Below are 15126 nucleotides of genomic sequence, written 5' to 3'. Positions count from 1 at the left end.
ATTAAATTTTAAAAATTTACTTATCTAAGAGAACATCTTATAGACATAACAGGCGATTAATTTTTATTTGCATCTAAATGTGTTAATAAAATTCTTTGAAAAGAAAAAGATGTAACACAAGGAAAATTAGAAATAAATGGTGAGAAAAAAAAAAAAAAGAATCTTGTGAGATAAAGAGTGTAATTTTGAAAATTAATGGAGTATAAAAAACGTGGGGTCATCTAAGATAAAACATGGGGATTGAATGTCACTACTCTCCAACAAGTTAGATGCTTACAAGTGCTATGATTCAGGCCCATTTTTTGATATAGGCCCATTTTTTTGCCTATGGCGTAATTTAGACCATAAAATCTTGAAATAGCCCAACAATTTCAATGGAGTGTTATTTAGAACAGCACTGCTATTTATCTCGACGTTAACCCGAATTGCGCCCCGAATTTAAAACGCACCGTTTTGATTAAACATAAAACGGTGCGTTTAACACACTTTTCCTTTCTTTTCTTTTGACGAACCACACATTTTTCCTTTCCTTTCTTTTGACAAACTGAAAACGACGAACTCTCTTACTTTCACACTGCCCTGAATTGAAAACGAACTCTCTTACTCTCACACTGCCATCACGCGATCGAGGTCTTGGTTACCATCACCGACAGTCATGCGAGAGTCGGCACTCACAAAGGTAACACGAACAAACCTCCTCATCCACTCACACACACCTGTTTGAAGTGCAATAGAGCTGAAAAAAGAAAACAAAAAGGACAATTGTGTAGTGATAATTGCATATCAGCATTGGAGATAGGAACATTATATCTTAATCTTATTAACTTAACTTAGTTTATTCCACTCGAGAAAAAGGACCAATGCCTTAGAAAGAATTGAATGTTGCAGTTTGCAGTTTGCAGTTTGCGGTTTTGGAAGTTCTGAGAGGAGTGTTGTGGTTGAAACGAAAGCAAATAGAAGGACAAAGGGGATGCTCACACATGTGCTGCACAACTGCAATTAAAAGGAAAACGATCAAAGCAAAACGCAGCATTTTTTACAATATTCGGGGTGTGATTCGGGGTTAAAAGTTGGGCTAAACATCATTTTCCTATTTAGAATAGAGTGCTGATGTTTGCCCTGGGTCAAACCCCGAACTTGAGAAAACGACGTCGTTTTAAGAATTAATTTTTGTTAAGATAGATGAGCTACTTTCTTCACGCAATGATGCCGTTTTGAGGACCAATTTTTGGCTTTTAACTTCATCCAATAGGATAGAAGCAAAGAAAACATGAATAAGGCAAGACATAAACTTGATGCTTTAATTCAATAAACAAAAACAATTAAAAAAAAATTGTGTCTTTTAGTTCCAAGAATGAAGTTCATCACCAACAGTACAGACTCTTCTTCTCAAGCACTTGAATTAGTCAAATGTCTTTGGGAAGAAATATCAGAAAGCACACACAAGGACGTCTTGAAACTTAACAGCAACCCTTCAAATTTATTATTCGATGCAGCTCACTCAAGGAATTTCAAATTCTTGGCTGTGCTCATTCGTTCTTAGCCAGCACAGCACCGTTGCAGCGACGATGGCGACAACAATGAGTTTCTTGTTGAGACCCCTCTGCATACCCACAGCCTCCACAATCCTCTCAAAATGTCAACTCTGTAAACCCCACCTCTCTTCTATCCCCACCCTTTAGCTCTTCTTCTCTCACAATTTCTCCTCTCTTGCTCTCACACTCGCAACAGTCACTACTAAAGCCTTCACCGCAACTCTCTCTTCCCCACAACCGCAGGACCAACAAGAAGAGCAAGAGCAATAATTGGTCCTCAACTTGTACTTGAGGACCAATTTAACCGTGCGTTTTTGGCAGAAGGCAAACGATGCGTTTTTAACTTAATAAAACGGTGCGTTTAGTTCGGGGTTTGACCCGGGGCAAACATCATTTTCCTTTGGAATAAGCCGATCAAATGATTTTAGACTAGGGGCAAAGATGAAATGGGCATTGGGCCGATTTATGTACTTTTTAAAATAATTGTAGTTATCCACAATTTATAAATAATCAGTTAATCAGCTAAATATTTAATGAAATTTATTCTTAAAAGTGTTGTGATTTTTAAAAGTAGTCGTATGTTTTTGTTAAATTTTGATGTCAAATGGCTGAAAGAATTTAAATGATTAAAATAGATATAATGTTGAATAAAATTTATTTATTTATTTATAAAACATGTATATAAAATATTTTTAATATAGTAAGTAATAATTAAATAAATATTTTTATATTATTAATTTTAGTTTTTTATTTTGTTATTTCAATATAATTGAAAATAATAACATTCTGTTTAAATTTAAAGATTATACTTCCTAACTAAAAAGGATAATTTTGAATTTTTATAATTTATGTGAGGACATATATAAAACTTTTTTTCAAAATCAGATTTTGAACTTTTTAAAATTGAATGTGGAGTGGAGTGATTTTATCGATAGTAATTTATAAAAGATTTGATCTATATCAAATACTAAAATAAATTTTTAGGCTTTTACCTTTTCAAACCCAAAAGTAATTGAAAACAGACCTGAATCTTCCACTGTGAAAAATTTCTAGTTGACAATTTTCATTCCATCTGATGCTTCAGCTTCAGCCATTATAGAACAATTAATTGGACTCAACAACTAGCTTGAGCTCTGAGCCTCTTATCTACTCGAGGTCAACACGACGATTGCATATCTCTATAAATGTACATCTTAACTCAAAGGATTTGGCCTGTAATTTATCTTTCATGTGGTAATTATTAATTAGCATGTGGACGAGTAGAGCGCTTCGTTGAGAACGATGGGTGACCAACTCATATATTTTGCCATTGATTGTGAGGGAGAAGAGTGAAGACAGATAGGTTATATATTCATTCGGCAATTCTAGCTGGCACCATTTTTAGAACATTGGTTGTTGGACAATGGACATTCCCCTAAGTGGCCGTGGACCATGGTCTTTACTCTTAATTTGCAAGAATAATTTAAAGATATGGTTTTGGTTTATGCAAAGAGACTAAAGAAATTAAACAGTTTGGTTCATCCTATACACGGTACAGATACTAAACAAGTCTAATTGGTCTGCCAGTCTGGTCAATGTACATGATGATATTAAAAAAAAAAAAAAGGTTGCGAGAGACAAATACAATGTTTAAGCTGAATCTAGTCGTCATCTTAATTACAACACGTACGTAGAACAAGAGAAAATGGATAGGAATAAACTCGAGAATGGCTAGATCAGTTGCAGAAGCAGAACCTTTTGAGGGCATAATTAAGCTCTAAGGCCTAAGCCATTATGTTCTCTAGCTAGCTCAAAAAGGAAAAATGAGCTAGGTTAGCCAGCTGTAGTTTTAATGACTATCAGGGATTTAATTAATTAAACTTAACACCAGTTCATCAACCCACTTGAAACTCATTATTAGTTGATTAAGACAGTGCACGTGCTCAATCAATTGACAAATGACATGCATGCATTATTCTCATAAAATCCAGCCAATCCTCCCTTGCATGAACATCGAACAACTTAATTACAGGCCTTTTAGTTAAATTTGTGCTGCTGAAGCTATCGCCATGGCAAGGATTTATTTTCTCACTGTTGCCCTGGTATTACTGGCTCGAGTAGCTGAGGCGGCTGCGGCTGCTCGTGCTTTCTTCGTGTTTGGTGACTCGCTCGTTGACAGTGGCAACAACAACTTCTTAGCCACATCCGCTCGCTCCAACTTTCCGCCTTATGGCGTCGACTATCCAACTCATAGACCAACCGGTCGCTTCTCTAATGGCCTTAACTTGCCTGACATTATCAGTGAGTATTTCTGGCTACATCTACATATATGCATGTGGCATATTGCTTTACAAATTGACTAATGGTCTAACGTTTCGTTAACATCGTTTAGGTAAATCAATTTTGGACACTGAGCCTCCACTGCCATACTTGAATCCTCAGATCACGAACGGACAAAACCTAATGATGGGAGCCAACTTTGCTTCGGCTGGGATTGGAATTCTAAACGACACTGGACTTCAGTTTGTAAGGCCGGCCGGTCCCCTTAATTATAATAGATGCATTTGCAATTTCTCTATATATACTGGTACAGATAAACTAATACAATTAAAGATTCTGCGGTAATTGTTGCAGCTAAATATACTAAGAATCCACCAGCAGTTTGCGTTATTTCAAGATTACCAAACGCGGCTAAGTAAGAAAATTGGACGAGGCCGCGCACAGGAGCTAGTGAGCCATGCACTGGTCCTCGTGACACTCGGTGGTAATGACTTCGTCAACAACTATTTCTTGACACCTTTCGCTCCTCGCAGACGCCAATTCACTCTTCCACAGTACTGCCGTTATCTTATCTCCGAGTACAAGAAAATTCTCATGGTGTGCATTTACATATATATGTTATTGGAAAACTAATTTTAATTATTTTCCACTGTAATTATTGACTGTAATTGATTAATTTGATGTACGGTATTTTGTTTAATTAATTTGCAGAAGCTGCATGAGTTGGGGGCACGAAGAGTCATTGTGACGGGGACTGGACCATTGGGTTGTATTCCTGCAGAGCTGGCCTTGTCCGGCAGCCCAAATGGCGAGTGCGCGCCGGAGCCCCAACAAGCATCACAAATTTACAATTCTCTCCTCGTCCAAATGATTCAAGAACTCAACAATGAGCTGAACTCTGATGTTTTCATTGCTTCTAATGCATTTGATAAGAACAAAGACTTCATCTCCAATCCCAAGAATTTTGGTTTGTTGCATGCACCACAGAACTTCTTTAATGATTAGAGTATTATAAGATATTGAATGATGATTGTGATTTTAATTTTAATTTTTTTTTGATGGATTGGACGGCCCAGGTTTTGAAACATCAAACGTGGCGTGTTGTGGACAGGGACCTTACAATGGGCTCGGAACATGCAATATTTTCTCAAACCTCTGTTCGGACAGGAGCGCATTTGTATTTTGGGACTCTTATCATCCAACCGAACGTGCGCTTAGGCTGATTGTTCAGAATATCATGACTGGCTCCACCAAGTACATGAATCCGATGAATCTCAGCACCGCCATGGCCATGGACGCACCCAGGACCTAATATTTAATTAAATAAATAAACCCATCAAAGCTTTATGTTATTACCTTTTTTTTTTGTGTTTATTTATTAGTACCGTATTGCACTTATTATGGTTTGTGTTGCTTGATCTTCCTTCGGGAGAATTTAATGATATTTCCATGATGATTATTAAGTTAGCCATTTCAACTTAGTTAACTATAACAATTATTTTTAGGCCAATACCATTGAATTTCAAACACGGAATAAAAAATTAGCTAAAAACAAAATTTTCAATAGGGTGAGCAATTAATTTCGGGTGTGGATTACATCCGAATCAGTCCAATAAAATATTTGGATGAGGTGAAGATTGAACTGAACCTAACCCGAAAATTGACCAGATATCTTATCTATCCATAACAACAGAAAATGATTAATTAACAATGTTGTAGATGGATTGCTTCTCCTTGGTGTATTTGTAATAAATAGATTAACTGTTACAAATTGATTAAATCATAGTTTTTAAGTGCCCTATTATCTTCTTAAAGAAAGTTCAGCAGTAAATAGTTTGGCTAGTTTGAGATATTACCTTGTTCTAGGCACACTTCTTAGTGCCTGTTTGGTATGGCTTATTTAAGAGCCATAAGTGCTTATTTAATCGCATAAGCACTTTTTAAAATTTTTTATGGTGTTTGGTTATTTTTTTAGTAGAGTTTTTTTAGCTTAAATAAGCTAATTTACCTCTACTAGCAAAAGCCCAAAATTTAAGCTTTTGGGAGTAGAGGTTAGAGAGCTTTTCCAAAAAATATATAATATAAAAAATATCACACAGTTTAATGGTTCAAAAGTATTTTTTTTATTGACAACCAAACACCCAATGACTTTTTGTCCAAAAGCTCTATTGGTATAAGCTCTACTGTCATAAGCTCTACTGTTATAAGCTCTATTTAATAAGCTGTACCAAACGGAGCCTTAGTGTGATTGTCCACCGGTGGCTATCCGGAAAAAGTTATTTAAAAATGCTTGGGGCTACCCCAAGTATCATTTTATAATTTATGGTCTATTTGTGATTGAAGTTGGATTGATGTAATTTAAAAGTTATAATATTAAAATGTTTGATAAACATTAACTATTGTAACTTGTAAGTTAAGTTGATTTGATTTTTCACTTAATGAAAGATCTATTATATATTTACTAATTTTATTAAAATTATTATTTAAAAATTATATTTATAATATAATATTAATTTTTATTTCATAATTATAGTTTTTTCATAATAATTATAGTTTAAAAGTTACAATATGTCAATCTCAAATAAGACCTCAACCTTTTGAACATGATACTTTTAAGACTTTTACCTTTCAATTTAGGATCCGCCTATGTTACCACTGTGGTAATGTACCACAGTTTTTGTCTTCTTTTAGCGGCTTCGTTGGATTTAAAATAAGTCGATCCAACGGTTGACAAGAGCCGGTGGATAATAATAGCAGCCGGGTGCTTCAAGTTATTGGGGGAAACTTTATTCAATTAATAAAGACCTAGACACAGTGCACGTTCTTCTCTTAATTGATTTGTTTTGAATGACCCATAACCAAATGTTCTCCAGAACCCATGAATTGTTGAAATCTTTTCCACAGAAAAAAATTCCCATAATCCAAATCTTTTCGAATGGAATCGCAGTGGTAGTAGGAGAAAGTATTTCTAAACGACGTCAGATAAATTAAAGGCGAAAACATATTTGTGCCAGGCAATTGCAGCAGACATCGAATTCTGCAGCCGTGGGCTTCCCTTCGTCGTTATACTTCACCGGATGAACAATGCACTCTTCCATCAACCTCAGAGCTGAACAATGCAACCTCGTAGGCATCAATTCCACAGCACTCAAACTTAAAAAAGCTACTTCCCTTTCGGAACCATTCAACTGTTAATTGCAAGTTAAAAAAATTACTCTTAACTTCTGAATCTTGAATTAATTATCAAAACACTTTTTGGCCGCCGTAATTATTTGGTGAGTCAATTTGTTTTTTTTCCTTCACTTCCTTTTCGAACAGTCTCCATATTGATTTGGTCAATTCTGAGAGAATCGAACTCCATTACAGTCCGATAGGTGGTTTAATAATTAGACCCGTGCACATTATTTCAGAAATCAGCAGACCTGCTTCGGGTTTTCAAGGTTCAGTTTACGGCCGTCACCGCCACCGTTCGGTCATCAGCGGCTTCCTTCCTAATTTAGTCCACCCGCGGATTCAGAGAATTGATTTCAGCGCCAATACGGATCTCGAATGGATGCGATTCCATGCGACCTTGAATTCAAACTCTAACTGGATATTTGGAGCTAACGAAACACCATTTCTTTATGCAATTTTCATCGCTGAATAAAAAAGAAAAAAAGGGGCTCCCACGGTTGTAAGTTGCACCTTCAAATCGCCATTAATTTATATAAGCCGTTAGATTGAACTCTGAACCATCTAATGGTTAGATTTAATGACAAAAACTGTTGTACGGTACAAGAGTGGTAACATAGGCGGACCCTTCAATTTAATATATTTTCAGACTCAAAAAATGTAATTAATAATCTGTGTTGTGAACTCAAATTGATGTCCTAAATTCCGAACAACAAAAGAACGAATGTCAGAGCAATTTTAAATACAATATTACAAAAAGAAATCTTCGTATTAAAAAATTGAGAAAATGAACGTGGTTACAAACGACGTCGTAACAAAATTGAATCCCCAAAATGAATGTGATCTTTATCCTTTCCCCAGTCGAGTGTCCTGGAAAGTAGAACGCGGGAATACGTCCGGGAGGGCTTTGCTGGTTAGTCTCTCTGTTTTATTTCAACTTAAAAACTTATTTTATTTTTCGATTAAAGTATCTTCAATTACGTGCTTCGACCATCAAACCTCTGTAATCTTGAATGACAACAATGATAATAAAAAGCCACAATTTATTTTTTTTTCCCCCTTAAATTAGAATCTGAAGAATGGTGAAAGCTCCATCTTTGATTTCTCTTGCCGCCCTGGCAGTGAAACGAGAACTTCTGCTTGGTAATTCTTTTATTTATGTTATTTTCTAATACTGCCGCTGCTGCTCATTGAAATTTATTTGACATTGTTAAATGAGAAGAAAAAATAATCTGTTTTTGATGGTTACAGGGGATGATGTTATACCATATGTATGTGAGCTTCCGGCTGACTTATTCGATATTTTATTGACTTATTTGCCTCCTTTGGCCCTGCAAAAGTTACAAACAAAAATGTTAGTTATTATTTTTTTTTGGGGGGGGGGGGGGGGTTGCTAGATTTCTTGTTTATGTATGATTTTTACGTTTCTTTATTTCTCAATCTATTGTTGTGCCTTTGAGCAAGCCATTTAGGGATGGGGATGACTGTGGATCTCCTGATTATTGCTTTGAAAATGGGAGAAAACATGGAAGGTTAGGAAGAATGGATTCACAGTTGTATATTTTACGAAGTAGAACGTGACTGATCTTAAGTGTCAAACTTGTGAAATTCCAGATATGGGAACTTCAATACAGTGTGGAAGAAATTATTTAAGACTCGTTGGTCAGGGGTCACTGATCAAATTGAACCAGTTGATTGGCAGCAACGGTATTGGGAAGCACATGTACAAGGGTATGTCCATTTAATATCGAGTAAACATTCAGTTGGTTTACTATGTCCTGACTTCTATCATTTTATTGCTTTGCTATATTGACAGTTGCCTAGATGAAGCAGCAGAGTTAGTTGTACTTCCATCTTTTAGAGGACTTATCAGTGACATTAATATTTCAGGTAAATTGATGCATGCTCATTTGCTACCATTGCCTTTCAAAAATATTGGTTCACGTTCTTGGTAGTTTAATTAGGTTGTAGAGCCTATTGAAATCTAAGTAGGACCTTTCTGACATTTGCATGTCATTGTTGCCTGCTCCTGTTTGCTTCCATTTACCATGAGTATGTACAATGTGTTTTTATTTAGTGCACATCATGCTATAAGCTTTTGTACTTTCTTTTAAGTCCTACAACATGTAGAACATGCGGTACATTGGAATCATTTCTGAAATGAACGTGATGGGAAATCATTGAAATTATATTAGATTTTACTTATTGTCGATGGATGCTCTCTGGCTCAAGCCTGTGAGGCAACAGAACTTGGCTCATGATTCCCTTGAGGGATTGGGTCTAGTATTCACATTACTATGTCTTAATGGGACGGCTTATCATTAGTTGAATATGAATAAGAAAACATCTTTTTTCCACACTAAGTATAAAATTTTGTGGAGTGCTTATCAGGTTTGGGCTTAGAATCCGAGATTAAAAGCATAAATCCATCCCGGACTTTAATCCCAAATTGGAAAATTTTTCAAATTTTGCGAGTACTACGAATTACCTGCCTGCAGAAAATGAAAGGGAAATGAAGGATTTCCACCTTTAAAATGATTTAAGTACATCTCTCTCTGTGTATGTGTGTGTTCGTATTATGCTGATAGTCTTGCAAACTACTGATCGTGTTTTATCTGTTTTGTGCAGACACTATATTGAACTATATTGGCTATGAGCAACAAATGAATCATTTGGCTTGTGACTATTCAAAATTATCTTACCATTGCCAGCAATTTGGGCATTATGCTAGGTAACATGTATGTCAAATTTTTGGTACAAGTAGGCCAATAGTTCATAAATTAACGGAATCCTAGTTGTACATTCATATATCTAGTAAATTTTTGGTGTCTGCATATTTTATAATCTATTTCCTGGGCATATTAAGATTGAAGCAACACTTTCCGGTCATTTTACATAAAGTTCATCATCAATGTTATGAAACCATCCAACATCAGCTTTACTGTTTTGAACAATGTTGTATGTTTGCAGAAATTCTTATTGTGCTTTTATATTTGTGCAGATGTCTGAGACTTCAAAATGCACTTTGTGTTGAAGAAACTTGTGTAAGTTTATAATCTCATGAGTTTTGGTTAGTAGTATCATCATCTGTTGAGGCATCCCTATTTTGATGCATTTGGATTGAGGGTTTTCTGGCTTTTACCATCATCCATAAATGTGGAAATTTTCTGGAATTACAACTCATGTTTTAAAAATGATTCAATGAGAAAATAATATTTGATGCTTTTTCCTCAAGTAATGTTTTTCAAGTAAATTATTCATTGGAACTTCCATAACACGCAGTTTAAACATTTTTTTTTAAATATTGAGTCTTTTATCTATCTATTTCTCTAGTATATTTCTTGAGAATGGTTTTAGTCATACATTTTGCAATATCGAGTATCCATGTTTGTTTGTGCATACTGTGCAATCATGTGTTTTTATTTTATCTATCTTCAGTTCTTCCTTGTTTCAGCAATTATTGAGGGAGAGCAAGTTGCAAAGCTTGGTACTACGGTGGATCAGATTCGAAGAACATGTTAGTCTTATCTTTTGTTTGTGTGCATGATATACAGTCGATTCAAACCTTTTAAAAGCTTGCTTCTTTTAGTGAATATATAATTTCTAAGGGAAGTTTATAAGTGTTTATATAATTTGTAGAGATAAGAAACTATCTATGTACAAGCAACAAATTTTTCATTTTCATATTTTTCCTATGTGCTTCATAGGCTCTGTTAACAATTATAATTGAATGGAAACTTTAGAACATTCTGTTTCATGAAATACCAAGTGCTTTATTTCCATTGTTGATTCAATTGTTGCACTAAATAATAGGTTCAAGCATTATGTAAACTTCTAATTCAAAACAGTGAAACGCTGGCATCACTTGAATTTCTTCACTGCAAGCTCTCTCCAAGTTTTGTCGAGGGAATTTGTCGTTCTCTTTGCAGTAAGAGAAAGCGAATACACAAGATTGAAAACTTATCAATCGACATATCAAGCTTTATCGAAAACTGCCCAAGTTCTGTAGTTGTGGAACTTGTTTCATTTCTGTCATCCGGGAGGTACATCTTTTCTCATTTTAGGCTTCATTCTTGTTTAATTTGTGATCTAATCAGGCAAATCTGTCCAATGTACCCCCTCTTTCTTATACTGCCCTTTGCCTTCAGGTCATTGTGTTCATTAAAGCTTCGTCATTGCCATCTGGACAGAGACTTTGGAAGAATGGTTTTTAGTAGCCTTCTTGAGGCATCATCTAGTTTATCCATCCTTGACCTTTCAGGAAACAGTGTGAGTACTGCATTCCATAAGATCTTGCGTTCTACTGTACCATAAAAACTGCTATAAACTTTCATTTGTGATTGCTCAGATAGGAGGATGGCTTTCTAAGTATGACAGAAGTGGCCCCCTATTTTCTTTAGGAGCTGGCAAGTCTTTGCAATCCTTACGTTTGCTCAATCTAAGGTATGACATGATTGGTAACGCTGTTTCTTTATTGCTGTGCAAATTATTTTTCCCTACAATTAACTCCTGGCAGTTTCAGTAAATAGACAATTTCTTGTGGTATTATTCTCCTCCATCCTACAAAGTTAGGGTTTATAGGATTTTGAACTACTAATGAAGCCATATTGATGAGATTTTATGGGTTTTTTTCCTTAAAATTTGTGTTTTAGCATAGAAATGAGGCTTATCTAATTTCAGGGGAAATAATCTCTGCAAAGCTGATGCTAGAGATCTTGGATCTGCACTGGTTCATATTCCTAACTTGGAGATCTTAGATATAAGTGACAATACTATTGAGGACGATGGAATCAGGTTGGTAGATATCCATTCCCCACAAATCTCTCGAGTATTTCAGGCATGAAATCTCACATGGAACAATTTAATTTTCAGAAGTTTAATTCCCTACTTTGTACAAGCATCTGAACGGTGCAATCCCTTGGTTGAATTGTATTTGGAAAACTGTGAGCTTTCCGGTCGTGGAGTCTCTCAACTTCTTGATACGCTGTCGACCTTAAGAAGACCACCTACTTCTCTCTCTATTGCAGATAATAACCTAGGGAGGTTCTGTGCTAACTCTGGCTGACAAGTTATTTTTACTATTTATGTTTTTACTTGAACATGATTTTCAAATTACTGTCCTCCAGTCATATAGCAGCTAGTTTGGGAAAATTTTTTGGCACATCTGTTCAAGTACTTAATATTGGAGCAATCGGACTGGGTTCATCTGGCTTTCGGGTACTGCAAGATGGAGTTACAAAGGAGTTGAAGCTTGTCAATATCAACATCAGGTTTAAACCGATTTCTCAATTTCATTTTTGTAGTCAATATCAGTGAGATTAACATTTTCATGGAATTGGTCTAGCAAAAATCGCGGTGGGGTTGAAACTGCAAAGTTTTTGTCAAAGCTTATGTCATTGGCTCCAGATCTTGTTGAAGTTAATGCTGGATATAATCTCATGCCATTAGAATCCTTGACCATCATATGCTCTGCCCTAAAAGTTGCAAAAGGTACTCATCTACAATACTAAAAAATTTGTAGGTATTTATATTGGCGAGGCAGTGGATGCTATCTATTTTCTTATAGTGGTATAAATATTCATTTTCATGAGTTTGGAATATCATTGTTCTTGTAGTTTTTAAGGAATGCACATATGTTGCTGCACACAAAAACGAGCACTTGCATCTTACAATGAAGTACAGGAAAATTTGAAAGTTAAGAGGAAAATATGTGGATGTGGTAAAAGTCTGAATAGTTATAAAATTGAAAGATTATATATATTGTTATGTGAACATGCTTTTTTCTACTTCTATATCATGTAAATGAAGTGTTATTATTCTATTTATCAGGTCATCTTCAGAGATTGGACTTGACGGGGAATAATTGGGAGCTTCAGCCATCTCATGTTTCTATGCTTTCTGAATTCCGACATAATGGACTCCCTATTTTGATCCTCCCAACATTACAAGCCTTGGATGTTCCATATGATGATGAACCCTAGAGGGCTGGCTTCATCAGGGGAATCAAAAGACATGCCAATATGAAAACAAAACGTGCTTTATGCAAAATGTTTAGATTGGCTAGTAGACAATATTTATAAAGAAAAATCTTACCATCAAATTTCTTTGACTGTATTCATCTTATATTCTGATGACTGTGTACACTTAAATGTTCTTCAATACATTCTAGGTTGAATGGATTCCTTCCATGGTCATTGATTTGTTATGGTAGTAAAAAATGGCGAAAGTGACATCCCATCCTCGAGGGACTTGATCAATTTTGGGTATTTTGGAATTTAGTTGCTGCCGTGTTCGTGAAGAAAATGCTGTATCAGACAAATTGTGTGAAATCTCTTCATTGGTGTGCTTCAACAATATATATTTTTATTTCATTTAGTTTAATTAAAATCTTATATAAACATGAAGGTAAGCCTTTTAGTGCTTTTGTTTATCATTTCTCAATTATTTATGTATATAAACAAAAGCTTTTGCATATTGCCCTTCTTCCAACAACCCGAATAGACAACCTGTAAATGTTGAAACTATTCTCATAAAATAAATGGCCTACTTAATTAATTAATCAATTGATTAATTTGGAATGTCGCAAGTGACATGACATGATGAAGCAAAAGTGAAAGTGGATAACTTTTTTTGAGCTATCTTTTCCTTGAGAAATGTCCAAAACGGGTTGTTGGCTAGGCTTTGTCGTGAAGTTAGGCTTTTATTGTTTATGCTTGTACCAGTCATCCCCTTTCGAAATGAAACCGATCCTTCTTAAAACTCAATTAACTAACAATTTTTTTTTTCTTTTTAGTTAATTGAATGACCCGTGAACAAACAATTTGTTATTAAATTTTGGTACAACTTCTTATCAATATGTAATTTTGAGGCTATCCCATTATTCAGGACTCTCAATCCAACAGCATATTCTGCAGTTTCACATAACTTTTTGAGACAATATAGATAAACAATAATTTTACGAAGCACCTGAAGTGCTGTTAAATTTTTTTATGACAGATCTTACTGAAGTTAAGTATTTTGTGTGTGGGTGTGTGTGTGTGTATACATATATGTAAAGGTTTTATCTTTAGATGAATGATCAAGTGGAGACTTATGGTACAGGCATTTAACTCAACTTGAAAATTTGGAAAAACAAGCACTAAACCCCAGCATGTACTTCATCTTTTATTAGAAGATTGTTAATTTCTCCTACTGAAATTAATATATTACTTACTTCCCTACCGTTCTCATAATAGTCAAGAAAATGTTTATAAAATGATAAACAAATTACAAGAATCTTATTATTAATTTTATTCACATCGAAACATATTTTTCTTCTTTTTAAAACCTAAAATTTTCTATTTTAATTTTCACTTACATAATTTATCTAATTTACAATAAATATGAATAAAAATGTGTTTAATAATAGGGACAATACTATAAAATTATGTTGTCACAAGGGTTATTGACTATTATAAAAATAATAAGAAAATAAATGTTATATATTAATTTCAGTGGGGAGAAATTGATAATCTCCCTAATTTTTCCTGTTTCGCAATCACTTTCAGTGTGGCTATTGATAAGCCATAATAGAAAACCAAATCAATTGGAATAAGAATAATTAAATGAGAAATTATCTCTATCATCATGTATTAGTTTAGCTGTTGTCTTTTATGGAGTCGGACCATTCAATATGAGCCAAAAAATTCCATTATGTCATCTCTTGTTCTTTTTTATACACATATAATTTAGCCAGTATTATTTATTTCAAAGTAATGAGATTTCTTCACTCACATGCATGCATATTAACAAACTCTAAATCTGGTCCAACTATGATGCAATTTAGATATGTGAGTGTTAATTAATTTAATTAATAAAATCTCGTATTAAACATAAAAGATTCCTCTACATGAATGGAAATAAAATATAATTACTATATATTAACCTAAATTTATATAAGGAAGATAAAGCAATTCGGATATTTATGCTTCAATGAGCAGTTAGTTGAATGGCGTCAACTTCGTGATGAGAGGAAATGTCAATGTAAACAGGTTATTTGAAAATAATCAGATTTAAGCGTTCGAATTTTCTTACCTAAACTCATTTCAATTTGAGACCACAAAGAGAATAAAACTCGCATTGATTGGAGGTGAAGGCAACACAAGTCTTTATGACATGCTTA

At 34.6% G+C, this 15126-nt stretch overlaps 2 protein-coding genes across 12 annotated transcripts; both read left to right on the top strand.

The window, feature by feature from the left end:
* Positions 1-3492: 3492 nt before the first annotated feature.
* On the top strand, positions 3493-5261 carry LOC18049265 (GDSL esterase/lipase At4g28780). Its single transcript, XM_006443617.2, has 5 exons — positions 3493-3815; positions 3907-4040; positions 4149-4391; positions 4506-4761; positions 4871-5261. Exons 1-5 carry the CDS (start codon positions 3584-3586, stop codon positions 5104-5106), a joined length of 1101 nt encoding a protein of 366 aa, XP_006443680.1. The 5' UTR covers positions 3493-3583; the 3' UTR covers positions 5107-5261.
* A 2474-nt stretch (positions 5262-7735) lies between these two features.
* Positions 7736-13222, top strand: LOC18049264 (NACHT, LRR and PYD domains-containing protein 13). 11 transcript variants are annotated; one of them, XM_024188664.1, is made up of 17 exons: positions 7736-7878; positions 8035-8108; positions 8438-8497; positions 8580-8696; positions 8782-8855; positions 9594-9696; positions 9967-10009; positions 10420-10482; positions 10779-11008; positions 11114-11234; positions 11314-11408; positions 11646-11759; positions 11838-12008; positions 12092-12235; positions 12310-12455; positions 12581-12684; positions 12795-12887. In XM_024188664.1, the coding sequence occupies exons 1-16, from the start codon at positions 7753-7755 to the stop codon at positions 12655-12657; spliced, it is 1758 nt and encodes a 585-aa protein (XP_024044432.1). In that variant the 5' UTR covers positions 7736-7752; the 3' UTR covers positions 12658-12684; positions 12795-12887. The 11 variants fall into 11 exon arrangements, with proteins under 11 accessions (XP_024044432.1, XP_024044430.1, XP_024044429.1 ...); XM_006443616.2 differs by lacking the exon at positions 12581-12684 and adding an exon at positions 8217-8319 and having other exon boundaries at positions 7787-7878; positions 12795-13222; XM_024188663.1 differs by lacking the exon at positions 12581-12684 and adding an exon at positions 8217-8320 and having other exon boundaries at positions 7787-7878; positions 8430-8497; positions 12795-13222.
* Positions 13223-15126: the final 1904 nt, after the last annotated feature.

The sequence above is a fragment of the Citrus clementina genome, unplaced genomic scaffold (genome assembly GCF_000493195.1).
Source record: "Citrus clementina cultivar Clemenules unplaced genomic scaffold, Citrus_clementina_v1.0 scaffold_3, whole genome shotgun sequence".
NCBI lineage: Eukaryota > Viridiplantae > Streptophyta > Magnoliopsida > Sapindales > Rutaceae > Citrus > Citrus x clementina.
This window is presented reverse-complemented; position numbering and strand designations above follow the sequence as displayed.

Excerpts from the sequence above, each read along its gene's own strand:
- LOC18049265 (XM_006443617.2), top strand. The coding sequence starts at position 3,584 with ATGGCAAGGATTTATTTTCTCACTGTTGCCCTGGTATTACTGGCTCGA. Across the intron at positions 3,816-3,906 it reads TAACTTGCCTGACATTATCA|GTAAATCAATTTTGGACACT; the intron begins GTGAGTATTTCT and ends AACATCGTTTAG. Across the intron at positions 4,392-4,505 it reads AGTACAAGAAAATTCTCATG|AAGCTGCATGAGTTGGGGGC; the intron begins GTGTGCATTTAC and ends ATTAATTTGCAG.
- LOC18049264 (XM_024188661.1), top strand. The coding sequence starts at position 7,753 with ATGAACGTGGTTACAAACGACGTCGTAACAAAATTGAATCCCCAAAAT. Across the intron at positions 8,697-8,781 it reads TGGGAAGCACATGTACAAGG|TTGCCTAGATGAAGCAGCAG; the intron begins GTATGTCCATTT and ends CTATATTGACAG. Across the intron at positions 11,009-11,113 it reads TCATTTCTGTCATCCGGGAG|GTCATTGTGTTCATTAAAGC; the intron begins GTACATCTTTTC and ends CTTTGCCTTCAG.